The sequence below is a fragment of the Oryctolagus cuniculus genome, chromosome 2, assembly GCF_964237555.1.
Source record: "Oryctolagus cuniculus chromosome 2, mOryCun1.1, whole genome shotgun sequence".
NCBI classification, from domain to species: domain Eukaryota; kingdom Metazoa; phylum Chordata; class Mammalia; order Lagomorpha; family Leporidae; genus Oryctolagus; species Oryctolagus cuniculus.
In genome coordinates this window covers 46,440,682-46,456,733 of record NC_091433.1, presented here as the reverse complement: position 1 = coordinate 46,456,733, position 16,052 = coordinate 46,440,682, and the positions used below count along the sequence as shown (strand labels likewise).

The following is a 16,052-nucleotide window of genomic DNA, read 5'->3' as shown; positions in this document are numbered from 1 at the left end:
AGGCTGCCACGCGCAGACAGAGCGTGAGGGGCTCAAGTACATAGGGAACGCGGGGCTGGCGCGAGGCCGTGGTTCAGACGCGAAAGGGTTAAGTGCGAGACCGCGGAGTGTGCGCGCAAAGCAGAGCAGCGCAGATGAGAGAGACGCGGGCTGAAGCAGCTCAGCCGGAAAGCCGCCGAGAAGCAGCCTCGGGGCGGAGCTGCCGGCAGGGCGAGGTGCCGGAAAGCCGCAGGGATAAGAGAAACAGAAGTTTAGAAGTAAAGTGAGAGAAATAGGAATGCTGGAAGATAGAAGTAAAATGGGAGAAATAGGAATGCCCGGAGATAGAGAAATAGAAAGGCCTCCCTACAACACTGCAATGTGAGAGCTTGGATTCGGTCTGCCTGATTAAGTGAGGCGATGAGCACGATGAGCACCTGCGGCGGCTAGCAGCTTATGCGCTGCAGGTCACCGAAGATAGGCACGAACCAACACTAATAAGTCTCCCCCACAATACGGCAATGAGAAAGCTTGGATTCGGTCTGCCTGATTAAGGCGGTAAGCGCCAGCAGGCGGCTCGACCAAAGTATGAGCCGCAGGTCACCGAACACAGGCACGCATCAGCGCCTAAAAACCTCCTCACAACATGGCGAAGAGAGGACCCGGATTCGGTTTGCCTGATTGATAGGACTTGTAAGAGCCTGTGGCAACTCTAGCAAGTAGAGCAGAGTGTGTGCCGCGGGACACCGAAGACAGGCGCGTATCAACGCCAAAAAATAAAAAGAAAGGGGGATCTGTGGGGAGCAGCCCGGACTGGACTGAGTTACTGGAATTAAGACTTATTCTATGCATCTGCTCTCCCACAATATGGCGCTGGGAAAGAAGTAAACAGCTTCCGCACAGCTGCCTCCAGTTCAACCAATAAACTGTAGGACTTGCTACTGATTGGAGGAGAGCAGCGTACTCGGCGTGTGGGCAGCCGAGTTGGGATTGGCGGAGGAGGACTATAAAGGAGGAGAGAGACGGCATGCACCGGGAACATCTAAGGGGAACATCTAGCTGAAGGAACACCCGTGCAGCCCCCGAGAGACCCGGCTGGCGGTGTGCCGCTCCCCTGCGGAAGTGGGGAATGTGGCCAGGGGGAACTGCCCTTCCACGGAGGTGGAAGGGATAGTAGCCAACCCGGGAAGAACCAGCAGCAAACCCGGGGAGGGCCGAGCAGACGAAAGAACAGCGCAGGGTCTTGTGTCGTTCCCCCACGAAGACGGGGAGCGACAAATGGAAATTCCTCTTTCACTTAATTAAAAAAAAAAGATAAGGGGCTGCAGCAAAGGTGGGCACTCAGCGCAGCAGTTAAGATACTGCTTGAGATGCCTATAACCCAGATCTGAGTGCCTGGGTTTGAGTGCTGGCTCCACTCCAGATTCCAGCTTCCTGCCAGTGCTCACTCTGGGAGGCAGCAGGTGATGTAGCTCCTTGCCACCCACATGAGACACCCAAATTAATTCCAGGTCCTGGCTTCAGGCTGGCCCAGCCCTGACTGTTGCAAGCATTTGGGGAGTGAACTGGCAGAGGGAAGATCTGCCTCTGCCTTTCCAATAAATAAAATAAATATATAAAAGTTTTTTAAAAAGGGCTGTGGTAAATTGACTTTTATGATGCATCTGAATATGCACCAGGTATTCATGCTCCAAACCTGATAGGTTTAAAGTTTATAGCCGATTACTACCTAACAGGTGCGGCCATTCTCATCTCCCTTGAGAAAGTCTGGACATCTCTGAGCCTTAAGGACAACTGAATATAACTTAGCTAGGGTGACAGGAGCTCAGAATGGACAGATCAGAAGAAACATCCAGTGAGAATCATTTCTAGGCAGGTAGAGCTAGTTGATTAGGAAGTCAACAAATACTTACTGAATACCTACCATGTGCCAGGACCTATGCTAAGTATCGGACACACAGTAGATATAAAACAGAAGGAGCATTATCCTCATGAAGTTCATGGTCTAATGCCCTAGGAAGGTAGGCAGCACCGCATTTAAAGTTCTTGGCAGTGGAAACTGCCCACTTGGGAAGGGGCACTGAGCAGCCTAACTTGCTGACATAACTGTGTTCAGAAGACACGCTGGCTGCTATGCTGAGATTGGGGCCAGAGTTAAACAGTCTTGAAAATTCCTGTTTTGGGACCTCTTGGTTCCTGGATGTGACTTTTTGAGGGCAGAAAGACAGGGCAGCATCTCCTCTAGGGTCATGAACTAGCTCCTTTGTAACATGGTAGGCCAGAGCACAGGAGGAGGCCCTTGAGGGAGCCCCTGAAGATAGGCTGGGGGTGCTGAGCATACCCACATCTGAGGGTAGCTTGAGTCACTCTGCACAACAGTTCCCCTACTCCATGCATCGACTGAAAAATGGCAGCCTCTACTCTATCACTACTGAGCATTAAATGAAGGGTCTGGGCCCACATGTGGAGAAAAGGAGTCCAGGGTCCATAGAGAGCAGCAGCAACAGCTTGGGAGAAAGGAGTGACCTGAAGCCCAAAGAATGGTAGTCTGGGGAAAAACAGAAGCAGCAATTTAGAACTAAGGTTGGGGTCAGTGACAACCAGACCATATCCATTCAGTTTTCTTTAACCTTAGTTTGATCATTTGAGAAATGGTCACATCATCAACAGTTATTTCACAGAGCAGTTGTGAAATTACATGCACTGTCATCCTGGACAGCATTTGGTAGGGGGTATGAGTAGTTGGGGAGATGATAACCCACTCAACAGATAAAACTCGGCTACAAGAGAGACATCCCCAGCGTCAGAGTGATGGAAGATGAAGATGGAAAAGGAAAGCAAACTGAGTGTGAGAATGTTAACCAGATAGAAACAAAGTTCCAGGAGCCTACGCCCTCATCCAAGGACATGCAGCTGGCTGGCAGAACAAGCCCATACTGCATTCTGAGACAGCAAGAGAAAAGACATCAGCTAGAGGGAAGGAGTCTTTTTGTTTTTTGGACTGGGTTTGGTGAACAGCAAAATAAAGGATCTCAGAGGGAGGCTGGGAAATGATATATAACTATTTAGAGTTTTCATAAATTATTTTAGAAAGAAGGGATGAGAACTGGGTCAACGCAGGGCAAAACTCAACAAAAAGTTTAGAAGACAAAGAGAAAGCAGTTTGTTTCCTTTACAGATGGATCTGGTCAGCTGCACCGTTTCATCCATTCTCATGGATGCTTGCATTTACTTTCTGCGTGTTTCTTGTGAAGTCCTCAGCTACCCATGCATGGGGAGGGAGTCTGAACATGTAAGCTTGGTGGTCTCAGAAACGTATATGAGGAGACAGAGGAGTGAAAAGAAAGCCTATGTTCTGGAGGCATGTGCTCTCAGGCTTGAGATCAAACCCCAAACATCATTCCCCATTTTTGCGGTAATTAAAAATGAAGGAACTGGCAGTTGGCTATTTAACATTAAACAGTCATAAACAGGGGCCATAGCATAGCGGGTAAAGCCACCGCCTGCAGTGCTGGCATTCCATATGGGTGCCGGTTGGAGTCCTGGCAGCTCTACTTCCAATCCAGCTCTCTGCTATGGCCTAGGAAAGCAGTGGAAGATGGCGCAAGTCCTTGGGCCCCCGCACCCGTGTAGGAGACCTGAAGGAAGCTTCTTTTGGATCAGCGCAGCTCCAGCCATTGTGGCCATTTGGGGAGTGAACCAGCGGATGGAAGACCTCTCTCTCTCTCTCTCTCTCTTTTTCTCTCTCTGCCTCTCCTTCTCTCTGTGTGACTCTTTCAAATAAATAAATATTTTTTAAAAAGTCATAAACAAAAATGCAAAGCACCAATTCTAGTTTTAATTCTGGGAGTCAGGTGGTTGGCCAAGTCTAAGAAGTGCTCCTAAGTGAAGCCATATGGCTCCTAAGAAGTGAGCCATAGACAAAAGGAAGACCTTTCTCTCTGTCTCTCTCTCATACTATCCACTCTGCCTGTCCAAAAAAAAAAAAAAGTGAGCCATAGAAAGTAGAACCAAAACTGTGACTTACCAAATATCTTCAGGCCAGCCATACTTTATCAGATCTTCATCTACAATGAGAAACAAAAGATAAAAGAAAAGGTAAGAAAAATGATCAAATGAAGTTGTGCCAGGGTTTATAATAAGTTGAGAAGGGAAGAAATATCAATTCTTTCCATAATTTTTTTCTCCCTTTTCTCCCTTATCAGAGAAAGAATAATTCAGAGAGGATTTGAGGCTTGAAAACACATAAAAAAATCCATTCACTGTAATCATATTTAAATGTTAAAGTGATTTTGCTTTTAAACTTTTAAAAAATGGATTGCATTTTACATCTTTTTAGAAATTTTTACTATTTATTTTTATGTATTTGAAAGGCAGAGAGAAACACAGAGATCTTCCATCCACTGGTTCACTCCCCCAAATATCGACAACAGCCAGGGAGGGCTGGGCCCAACTGAAGCCAGCAGCTGGGACTCAACTGAGTTTCTCACATGGGTGGCAGGGACCCAAGCTTTTGAGACATCATCTGCTGCTTCCCAGGGTGTGCATTAGCAGGAAGTTGATCAGAAGCAGAGGTGGGATTCAAACCCAGATGCCCCAGTATGGGATTTGCGTGTCCCGAACAGCAGCTAACCTGCTGTGCCAGAATACCACCACTGTACGTGCATTCTTAAGGTTAATAAAACACAACACTATGGGAAGGTGACATCAATATATTCTTTGGGTAGCAACATTACTATTAATGACTATTTAATAAAGAAGTTTTTGTGTTAAATGTCTATGTAAAATTATAAAGTGAAAATGATTCTTGTGTAATAATTTAAAATGTATCCAAGAGTGGCAATTGTCCAGCCTAGTAATTAAGATGCCTACATCCCACCTGAGAGTACCTGTGTTTGATATCTGTCTCTGGCCCCTAACACTAGCTTCCTGCTAACACAGGCACTGGGAAGCAATGGTGATGGCTCAAGTGACTGGGTACTTGTCACCCACATGAGAGACCTGGATTGATTTCCCAGGTTGGTCTTGACCTGGCCCAGCCTGGCCATTGTTGGCATTTGGGCAGTGAACCAGTAGATGGGAGGTCTCTGTTTATCTGCCAACAAAAACAAAACAAATCCAAGAAAGTATTGAATGTACATAATTTGAACAGGGCTTTACAAATTTTGGAGGAAGGCACTCTTAACAACTGTAAACATTATGATTTTTCTGAAAGGCTTTCTAATCGCTTATATGAGAAGGTAGGCAAATAACCAACAGGTAATCAGGAAAATTAAAGGGACACATAAAAACCTCCTTTCCGCAGTCAGGCAATGCTTGGCTGCTTGCTGACACCTGCTGGCTAGTAAAGAGAACAGACCTGAAAGCCTTTCAGTGAAAGTAAATTGTTCCACTTAAAATTCATTTATGTTATATCTAGTCCTTAATCTGAAGTTGCCAAAGCTATTAGAAATAAGTGATGTACTAGGAGAGCTAGAAACCACGGTGCTATGAAACTGTAGAGCCCTTTCTTATAAAAACAAGGAAAAGTTGACAGCTCCAAATGATCTCATGAGTTCCTAAGGAAAAAATGTTACACACACACTTTAATGCCAGCAAAATGATACCTGAGAGCTCTAAATATCATCTGACATATATTCTACATCTAGATCTATATCTGTAGATATAAATTCCTATAATCAATGTTTAAAGGAATCTTTCTGTCTCACCTCCTGTCAATCTGCCTTTCAAATATATAGAGAGAGATCCCTGGTCCCAAGACTGCGCAGTGCAAAACCTGCACAATCATACATAGTGGCTCTGCTGTAGGGATTTATCAGTAACCTATGTTATACACCCTTGATGTGGCAGAATGAAAAACAGACTTGGTCAGAAGATTTGCATTGATACCTACTTGTAGACAACCTTGACTCTTATCATTGGCCCCTAATGTTCAATGTAACATAGGGAGACAGCATCCCCTCCTTAGCTACATCAGGAGGATGCTACAAGAACAAAAAAATTCCTTCTACATTTATACTAGGGAAATAAAAAATTCAAGTATCAACATAACATATCGCTTCACTATTAGGTTATACCCACAGTCAAAGTCATACACTCATAACAAAGAAAAGCTATTTCAAAATGTTATTTAAGCTAATCTTTGGTTTACTCTCTTGGCCAGGATTTGACAGTGTTGCTTATATTGATTCTGCTCTATGGTAACCATTTTTGGTCTAATTTATTTCATTAATGTCAAAATGTCTCTGATGAAGAATGGTACCCATGCTTCTTTTAATAGCAGACAAATGGGGTGGTGTTTGACCTAGTGGTTAAGATGTTGTTAAGAGGGGTTAGTGCTGTGGTGTAGCAGGTGAAGCTGCTTCCTGCAGCTTCAGCATTCCCATATGGGCACTAGTTTGAGTTCCGGCTATTCCACTTCCGACTCAGCACCCTGCTGATGTGCCTGGGAAGGCAGGAGGCAGAGGATCTGGGCTTTTGCACCCATGTGGGAGACGCAGATGAAGTTCCGGGACAGCTCTGGCTATTGCAGCCATTTGGGGAGTGAACTAGCAGTTGGAAGCTCTCTCTGCCTCTCTGTAACTCTGCCTTTCAAATAATTTTTTCTTTTTTAAAATGCCATTAGACACGCACATCCCATACAGAGTACCAGAGTTTGATACACCCTTCCAGCTCCTGAACTCATTGGCTTCCTGCTAATGTAGGCCCTGGGCCGCAGCACTGATGGCTTAAGTAATTAGATTCTCTCCACCCATGTGGGAGACCTGGAATGCATTCCTAGCTCCTGGCTTCAGCCTTGGCCTTGGTTCAGTGCAGCCTTAGCAATCATAGGCATTTGGGGATTAAACCGGCAGATAGGAGCTCTGTCTGTCTCTCACATAAAATTAAATAAATAAATAAACCCATACAAATGATTAATTTGAACTGTTGTCAATTTCAAACTGCAACTATAACAGGAACTGCTGTTTTTAGAAAGAAAAAAAAAAAAAAAAGAAGTACCTGGAGATTACAAGATAATTAAAGTGAATGAGTCAGCTCTTCAGGGAGAGTCAACCAGCCCCACAGTAGTGTCCTTATAGGGGTGTGAGTGGGGGTTGTGGAGAAGGAACTCAGGAGCTTAAGAAATTCTAGAGGTGATAATTACCATTGGGCATCCCTATATGCCAGACACACTACTTAACTTTCACAACCCTGCAAAGTGAATCTGTCCCATGATCCTCTTCTTACAGCTAAAAAATCAGAGGTACAAAGAGATTAAGTATAGATAGTTTAATAGAGTTGCAATTGTAACCCAGGTTGGCCCAATTCCAAAGCTATCTTTTCCAAAACATCACAGTACCCCCAGAGAAGAGCAGCTGTGTTTTTCAAACACAAAGAATAACACTCATTTTCTCTAAGCACCCTAGTTGGCAGATCTTTCCTTCCTTATCTCCAGGTTCCACCTCTGAGGATCAATGCTGTAAACTTGTTGCTCTCTTGATCACCACAGCAGCTTCCCTTTGGTCTCCCTCCCAACTCATGCAGCCAAAAAGGCTATTCCCTAAATCAGTGTGGTTCTTTTAAACTTTAGTTCAAATTCAAGAGCTAAATGAATTTATCAGGATGAGACTAGCTTTGTAAAAAATTGAAATAAGCTGGAGCCACGGCTCAATAGACTAATCCTCTGCCTGCGGCGCCCGCACACCGGGTTCTAGTCCCGGTCAGGGTGCAGGATTCTGTCCTGGTTGCCCCTCTTCCAGGCCAGCTCTCTGCTGTGGCCAGGGAGTGCAGTGGAGGATGGCCCAAGTGCTTGGGCCCTGCACCCCATGGGAGACCAGGAGAAGCACCTGGCTCCTGCCTTCGGATCAGCGCAGTGCGCCGGCCGCAGCATGCTGGCCGCGGCGGCCACTGGAGGGTGAACCAACGGCAAAGGAAGACCTTTCTCTCTCACTGTCCACTCTGCCTGTTAAAAAAAAAATTGAAATAAAACAGAAAATAGAAGGCATAACAAATAGCTTTGGTGCTTTCTGTAAATTTTTGTTTTATATAAATATGTATATCAAGATATAATGTATTTCATACCAAGAAGCTTGGTCAACATTTCAGGACTCCAAATGAGTATCTTCAACCTCAAGAAAACCAATAAATGTTTCTACTCATTTAAAAAAAGTTAAAAAAAAAAGTACCGAAAATGATCTCTTCAAAATCCAAATGGCTAAGATCACTTGATTTACATTAGCATGATTCCTAGAACTCTAAATCAAATGATACAATAAAACTTTGTAAAGCCAGCGCCGCGGCTCACTAGGCTAATCCTCTGCCTTGCGGCGCCGGCACACCAGGTTCTAGTCCCGGTCGCCCCCCTTCCAGGCCAGCTCTCTGCTGTGGCCAGGGAGTGCAGTGGAGGATGGCCCAAGTACTTGGGCCCTTCACCCCATGGGAGACCAGGAGAAGCACCTGGCTCCTGCCATCGGATCAGCGTGGTACGCCGGCCGCGGCGGCCATCGGAGGGTGAACCAACGGCAAAGGAAGACCTTTCTCTCTCTGTCTTTCTCTCTCACTGTCCACTCTGCCTGTCAAAAAAAAAAATTAAAAAATTAAAAAAAAAAAACTTTGTAAAGCAAAAGCAACAGTTGGCCTAATGAACTCAAATATTATTTGATACAAGTAACTTTTAGGAAAAACTAATCCTTTAGAGTTTCTTATAATGGGAAATTTGTTTTCTCAGAAGCTAACTTACCAAAGCAGTGACCTGGAAACTCGTATCCTGTGAAATCTAAAAATGCTGATCTCATAGAAGCAGATTACCAGAGGCTAGGGAAAATGAGGGGGTAGAGGTGGATGGGGAAAAGTTGGTCAGTGGGTCTGAGTTACTGTTAGATAGAAGGAAGTTCTATTTCTCTGTGGCACAGCAAGTTAACTATAGGCAAAAATCATATACCGTATACTTCAAAAGAGCTAGAAAAGGGGATTTTGAATTTTGTTACCACAAAGACATGATGTATGTTTGAGGTGATGGATATGCTAATTACAACTACCCTGATACAATAATTACACAATGCATACAAGCAAAGAAATATCACACTATGCCCCATATCTGCTATTATTATGTGTCATTAAAACTCATCCATCAGATTGTATGGGTGGGAGGGTGGAGGGGGAGGCAACACTTACCTGCTGCAAATTTCAAACTCAAATGCTTTTGAAAACTTACTTTCATATTTATCCTTTCCCATGTAAACAGTGTAAGCAGATGAATTAACTAAGACAAAACAAAAACAAAAAAGCAATTAGATAACCTCATCAACAAAACTGTTTCATGGGAAAAACAACAAATGCTTAGATTAAGGTTGGCAAATCATGGCTGGTGGGTCAGATCTACCTACTACCTGTTTTGAGGAAGTTAAGAATGGCTTTTACATTTTTAAAGGGTTAATGAAAAGCAAAATGAAGAGAAATGAGCTACAGAGACTGTATGTGGCTCACAAAAACTAAAATATTTACTATCTGGTCCAAATAGAAGCTTATGAATTCTTCTACGTGCCTACTTTTCTTTCCCAGGGATACAACTGAGTGGCAACTTCTAGTTCAATCCTGTAACTTTGCCCTTCTCAAGGGTTAGAACAAAAACAAAAAACTCTACACATGGATAATTTTTTTTATTTGACAGCTAGAGTTATAGACAGTGAGAGAGAGAGACCGAAAGGTTTTCCTTCCGTTGGTTCACCCCCAAATGGCTGCTATGGCTGGCGCTGTGCCCGGCGATCCGAAGCCAGAAGCCAGGTGCCTCCTCCTGGTCTCCCATGCGGATGCAGGAGCCCAACCACTTGGGCCATCCTCCACTGCCCTCCCGAGCCACAGCAGAGAGCGGGACTGGAAGAGGAGCAACCAGGGCTAGAACCTGGCGCCCATATGAGATGCTGGTGCCGCAGGTGGAGGAGTAACCAAGTGAGCCACGGCGCTGGCCCCTACACATGGATAATTTCAAACACGTTCCTATGCTTAATCAAATCTTATTTTGGATAACTGTATTAAGCTAATATCAGTTACATTCCAGTTGTGCTGCAAATTTTAAGGGTTCTCTATTGGGGCCAGCACTGTGGCACAGTGGGTTAAGCCGCCAACTGCAGTGCCGGCATCTCATACAGGTACCAGTTTGAGTCTGGGCTACTTAACTTCTGATCTAGCTCCCTGTTAATGGACCTGGGAAAGCAGCAAAGGGTAGTCCAAGTGCCTGGACCCCTGCACCCATGTGGGAGACCTGGAAGAACCTCCTGGTTCCTGATTTCAGTATGGCTCAGCCCCAGCTGTTGCAGTCATCTGGGGAGTGAACCAGAAGATAGAAGATCTCTCTGTTCCTCCTTCTCTCTCTGTACTTCTAACTTTCAAATAAGTAAACACATACATCTTAAAATAAAAGGGGGAGCTCTCTATCCTATGCTATATCAGTGACTCTAAACCTTGACTGCATATTAGAATCCCTGGCAATGCCACATCTCCACCTTGTCCAGCTAAATTCAAATCTTTGAGTGCGGTGGAGTGGTGAACATTTTTTTTTAAATTTTAAATCTTCCAAGTGATTCTAAAGTCAAGTCATGGTTAGAAACCACCATCTTAAACCAAAGGTAATATTCACAGTATGGCTTATCTTAGAAATGGCATTTCCTTTATTGAGATATAATGTTTTAACATGGACATCCTTGGTCTGGATTTAAACAAGCTAATAATCACAGTGGAGTGCTGAGTTTCCAAGCTAGTATACCACAGCTTATTTAACCATAAATGGATTTCAATTCCTAAACTAATGGTCAGTGGGGCTGTGGCCTACAAAGCCTGACAGGCAAACCTGTGGGCTGTCACCTAGTGCATAACACACACATACACACACACACACACACAAAGCAGAGCTCATAAAGCCAGGGACTATAAATCATATAAGTCCTTATATTAGGGATTGCCTTACTTTCAATAATGACATGATTCTTAAATTATTAATTCTAATTGCCTTTCTTGGGGCGGGGAAACTCGCAGTTCCTTCAATTAGCAGTTATGATGACAACAGTCCAGGATTACTTGGAAGAGTTCAAAGAAATTACTTGGGGGGCCAGCACTGTGGTACAGTGGGTTAAAGCCCTGGCCTGAAGCTCTGGCATCCCATGTGGGCACCGGTTCAAGTCCCGGCTGCTCCTCTTTCAATCCAGCTCTCTGCTATGGCCTGGGATAACAGTAGAAGATGGCCCAAGTTCTTGGGCCCCTGCACCCATGTGGGAGACCCCAAAGAAAGCTCCTGGCTCCTGGCTTCAGATCAGCATAGCTCCAGCTGTTGTGGCCATCTGGGGAGTGAATCAGTGGATGGAAGACCTTTCTCCCTGTCTCTACCTCTCTCTCTAACTCTTTCAAACAAATAAAATAAAGCCTAAAAAAAAAAAAAAAAAAAAAAAAGGAGTTAATGTTTACATTAACTAGTTGACAGAAATACTTGAATACTTGTCCACAGTGAATATTATACATGCTTGGTAAGACCTTGGTAACAAATGCCAGAGGGTAGGAATCAAACTAAAACAATCTTAGATTTCTCTCTGCATGGGCTGGCAATATTTTATCTGCATACCTTTTGATCCTATAATTTCACCACTAGGAATATATTCTACTAAAACACTCTACCACACAATGATCTTTTTATAACCTGAGCACTCATTAAAAGAGACTGGCTCAGTATATTACAGGACAACCATAAACAAAATATCATGTAAGTTACCTATTAAAAAGAAATGATAGATGAAGAAATTAAACAGCAGAATAATATTTCTGTGTATCTATACAAGTACACAGTAAGATTCAACTTAAACAAAAAGTGATTATACAATGATTATTTAACGGCATATACTTATTTATATGTGTTTATACATAAGTATATAGTCTTTTTTTTAAAAGGTTTATTTACTTATTTGAAAGTCAGAGTTACAGAGAGAGAGAGAGACAGATTTATCTTCCATCTGCTGGTTCACTCCCCAATTGACCACAATGGCCAGGCTCAAGCCAGGAGCCAGGAAGCTTCTTCCAGGTCTCCCACATGGTTAGCAGGGGCCCATATACTTGGGCCATCTTCCACTGCCCTTCACAGCCCATCAAAAGGGAGCTGGATCAGAAGTGAAGCAACCAGGACATGAACCGGTATCCATATGGGATGTCAGCATTGCAAGTGGCAGCTTTATCTGCTATGTCACAATGCCGGCCCCTGGTATATATTCTTAATATACATATATATTTCTTCAAGGAAGGAAGAACATATGTCTGTTAACAACAGTTACTTTAGGTAGCTTAACAAAACACAGACAAGTTTTGTAACTGAACAAAAATAATTTTTAAAATAACTGAAACAAAGTTCTCTCTGTAAGCCAAGAGAATGACAGAAGAAATGTTTTGATTGTTGACCTATTAAATGAGGTGATTACGAACATGACTGTAACAAACTCACACTGAGAGGCATTCTATAAAATAATTCTTCAACTAACAATGTCATTATAGACAAAGATTGAGGAATTGATACCGATTAGAGGAGCCCCAAGGGTAATGACAACTAAATGCAACAATGATTTGTAATTTTCTTTTGTTATAAATACATTAGGACACCCATGAAAACTGAATAAAGCCTGTTAACAGTAATGCTGCAATGTTAATTTCTATTGTTTTAACGATTTTATTTATTTATTTGAGATGCATAGTTACAAACAGACAGGGATAGACAGAGAGAAAAGTCGTCCATCTGCTGGTTCACACCCCAAATGGCCTCAATGGCTGGAGCTGGGCAGATCCGAAGCCAGGAGCCAGGATCTTCTTCTGGGTCTCCCACTGGGGTACAAGGGCCCAAGGACTTGGGCCATCTTCTACTACCTTCTCGGGCCATAGCAGAGAGCTGGATTGGAAGAGGAGCAGCCGGGACTAGAACCAGAGCCCATATGGGATGCCAGTGCCACAGGTGGAGGCTTTAGCCCATTAGGCCACAGAGCCAGCCTCCCTAATTTTAATAATGAAGAATGTCTTCTGATAAGAGAATACTCTGAATAAACTGAAGCAGTTAGGGATAAACTGCAACTTTACTGGTTTAGGAAAAAAAATGTGTGCATGTAAATAGCAAGACAGAAAAAGAGAAAGAAATAAGAATAATGCAGTAAAATGTTAGAATTTGACGTACTGGCAAGATACTGGAAATTTTTACTACTCTTACAACTTTCCTGAGAAACTGAAATTATGTCAAAATAGAAAATGAAAACTAAAAAGGAACATGATAGCTAAGCAAAAGGTCTGAATAAAGCTCTTTTCCATGTTAAAGAAGTGTAGGAAAAGTAATAGGAATTCCAATACATTTGTTATTTTCATCCAAACAATCAAGCTGCTCAAGTATAGGAGCTCAGCATTTTGAACATATCCACCCTAGTGCAGCAACCATCCCAAATTTACTCACTCGTGCTGGGATGATTTCACAATTCACATTATAACCTACCTGGAGATGCACCATATGAACAGGTACTAAAAATATGAGTTAACTTAATGACCCACATGTGGTCTTGAATTTTATACTGAAAATATACTAACATTTCATTATTCCATTATGATAGAGCATCAAAGAATGACAATAAAAAGATTTTAGTCACACATACCAATTTTAGGCAAAAAATGTCTATAACAATTTCCTTACGATTTCTAAAAAGGTTTTTATGCAATAAACTATTAGCTGGTTGAAAAACTTGGTTATCCATATACTCATTCCTCAAGATTCTGTCTGCTTCAGGTTTTTTGTTTTTGTACTTTCAATAGGTGAACTCTTAATTTTACGGAAAATGTTGTAATTTTTTTGTTAACTATTTTGAAAGAATTGTTGCATACATACAATTGTATTAGACTTAGAGGCCAAATATTTTTCTAATATAATCTAATATTATAATTTTTATAATATAATCTTCTATTATAGTAGCAGTTCTGCTACTATAATAGAAGCCAATGAGAGAAAAGGACCTACAAATCTGAAGCATTCTGTTCTATCAAGGGTACCTGTCTATGTACGATCAGTGCTTGAAAAACTCAGAACAGCTTTAAGGGGAATAAAGCAGCTAGCACAACATACATTTAGTATCCCTACACCCTGCCTGTCTTGTGTATTCCACTGTCGGGTTTGCGTAGGTATCTACCTATACTATTGGGGACTTTCATGAATGGAGAAGCTACAAACAGATGCTTGACTTACCACATGATGAAGGAACAGAAAAAGGATAAAATAGCTGCGGCCTTATAAGTTTTCCAGACTAGTTCGTTTTGCTTCTAGTAATTTTAATATGGGCCGAAAAAAAAAAAGAAATTTACAGAAGCAGAGAAATAACTTATGGCACACTGTGGAAGTCTAAACTACTGAGAAAGTAGAGGCGAAAATGTGATGGAGTAGGAGGCTCAGGAATCTGCAAGTTACAACTTCACTGGGCCTCAATTTTCTCATCTCTTCCAAAGAAAAGTACAACCCCATCAAACCCACACAAACACGGAGCAAGTTCCCATACATCTCACCTTTAACAAGCAAGCACAGAAGCAGTAAAACAGAGTGCTATGAGTAAGTCAAAAAATAACACCCATTTATTTAGTAAGCATTTTGTGAGAATGCTGTAGGTCAGGCACTATGCTAACGAAACACCATAAAGAGATCTGTTCCTGCCCTCACTCCGGCTCAGACAGAGCACACTTAAAACCACGTGATGAGCAGGACCGCAAAGGTGTACCTGGGGCTGGGGAGGTGGGGGGGGGGGGGAGGAATCCCTTAACATCTATAACTAAGTAAGCTGGGTATGGAAGCTAGGTCAGGAGAGGCATCTTGGAAAAGACAGGAGTTCTCTTAACGGAGTTAACTGGAGATCGATTCTACACAAGAACATCATACGCAGAGAAGTGAAATCGAGCCATAGCATTTCTTGGGAGCTAAAAGCATGTCTTTGCTTGCCAAAAACCATTACATGTCACTTTATAAGATCTGGGGATCCATTTGGCCCGGTGAGTGGCTGCATCTTCGTTGCACGCTCTTTTTTATTGCATCCCTTTGCACCCCAGGCTCTGCCACCCTTTTCTAGAGGGGCCGGCGGGCTTCACCCAAGACAGAGTTGTTGGCAGGCGTGGGTAATTACCACCGTGCCAGCCCAGGGTGGGTTGCGGGAGTCCTATTTGGGATAGGAATGTGTGAAGGAGTTCACAAACTCGGTTCAGTTCCTAGAAGCGACGGGAAGTCTTTCTGACTGAGACGAGACCCACTGCGGGCTGCAGAAACAGCTGGGACACAGCCCCTCCGCGCCTCCCAAGTCCTGGAGAGGGGACGGCGGCCAAGCCCGGATGGCCGTGAGGGTCGCTCGCGCGGGAAACCCCCTGGGCTCCACAGGGAACACCCGCCGCTGAGCAAGCGTTTTGGGACGAGGTCGAGGCGCAAAGATGGCCTGGGGGTCCTGGCTTGGGGGTCCCGCTGACGAACAGGGACCCGCAAGGGCGCGGCAGCCACTCACCGCTGCTGCTGGTGAAATAGAACACCATGATCCCGGCGGTGGTGGGGAGACTCCGGCGCCGAGCAGCAGCACTCAAATCGCGACCCTCAGGAGACCTGACGCGCGGCGGCCGCCTGTTCCCCGGAACGCTTCCGCGCGCTTCCGGCGGACGGCGGGTCGCGTCATGGCGCCGTTCCGGGGGCGCCATCTTTAATCCTGGCAGGCCGAAGGGCGGAGTTCAATGACTTGGGGTTTGAGGGAAAGAGGCTGGGGCAAGGACCCCTGGTGGTTGGAAAGCGTTTCGGAACACTCCCGTCATTTTTGAAACAGGGAAAGAAACATGCCATCGTCAGACCCTACTTTCAGAGCCCCTGCTCAGTGGGCGTTCATATCTTGAGGATTCTTTTATTGGCTTTTATCTGCCTCCTCTTCTAGGCCCCTCCCCCGCCACCACCTGTCTCCTTAAGAGCAGAAACTGTCTCACAGTTGGAGGTTCACTGCTGACTTGCCTGTCTCTTAGCGGGAGGCTGTTAAATTTTTAATGAACTCAGATTCTTCCACTATTTGACAAAATGTTTC

General features: G+C 43.9%; 1 protein-coding gene across 19 annotated transcripts in view; it reads right to left on the bottom strand.

Moving 5' to 3' along the window:
• Nucleotides 1-15,775, bottom strand: part of CCDC25 (coiled-coil domain containing 25) — a 44,843-nt gene extending 29,068 nt beyond the window's left edge. For 2 of the 19 annotated variants that reach the window (XM_070068260.1, XM_070068257.1), the window contains exons 1-4: nucleotides 15,495-15,631; nucleotides 9,173-9,220; nucleotides 8,699-8,772; nucleotides 4,007-4,046 (exon numbers count right to left, since the gene is read on the bottom strand). In XM_070068260.1, coding sequence (XP_069924361.1) covers nucleotides 4,007-4,046; nucleotides 8,699-8,753 — 95 coding nt within the window. In that variant the 5' untranslated portion in view covers nucleotides 8,754-8,772; nucleotides 9,173-9,220; nucleotides 15,495-15,631. Of the gene's footprint in view, nucleotides 1-4,006; nucleotides 4,047-8,698; nucleotides 8,864-9,132; nucleotides 9,221-15,494 lie in introns of those variants that run through there. The other 17 variants (XM_008249253.4, XM_070068254.1, XM_051831841.2 and 14 more) reach the window with 14 other exon arrangements.
• Between the last annotated feature and the right edge of the window lie 277 nt (nucleotides 15,776-16,052).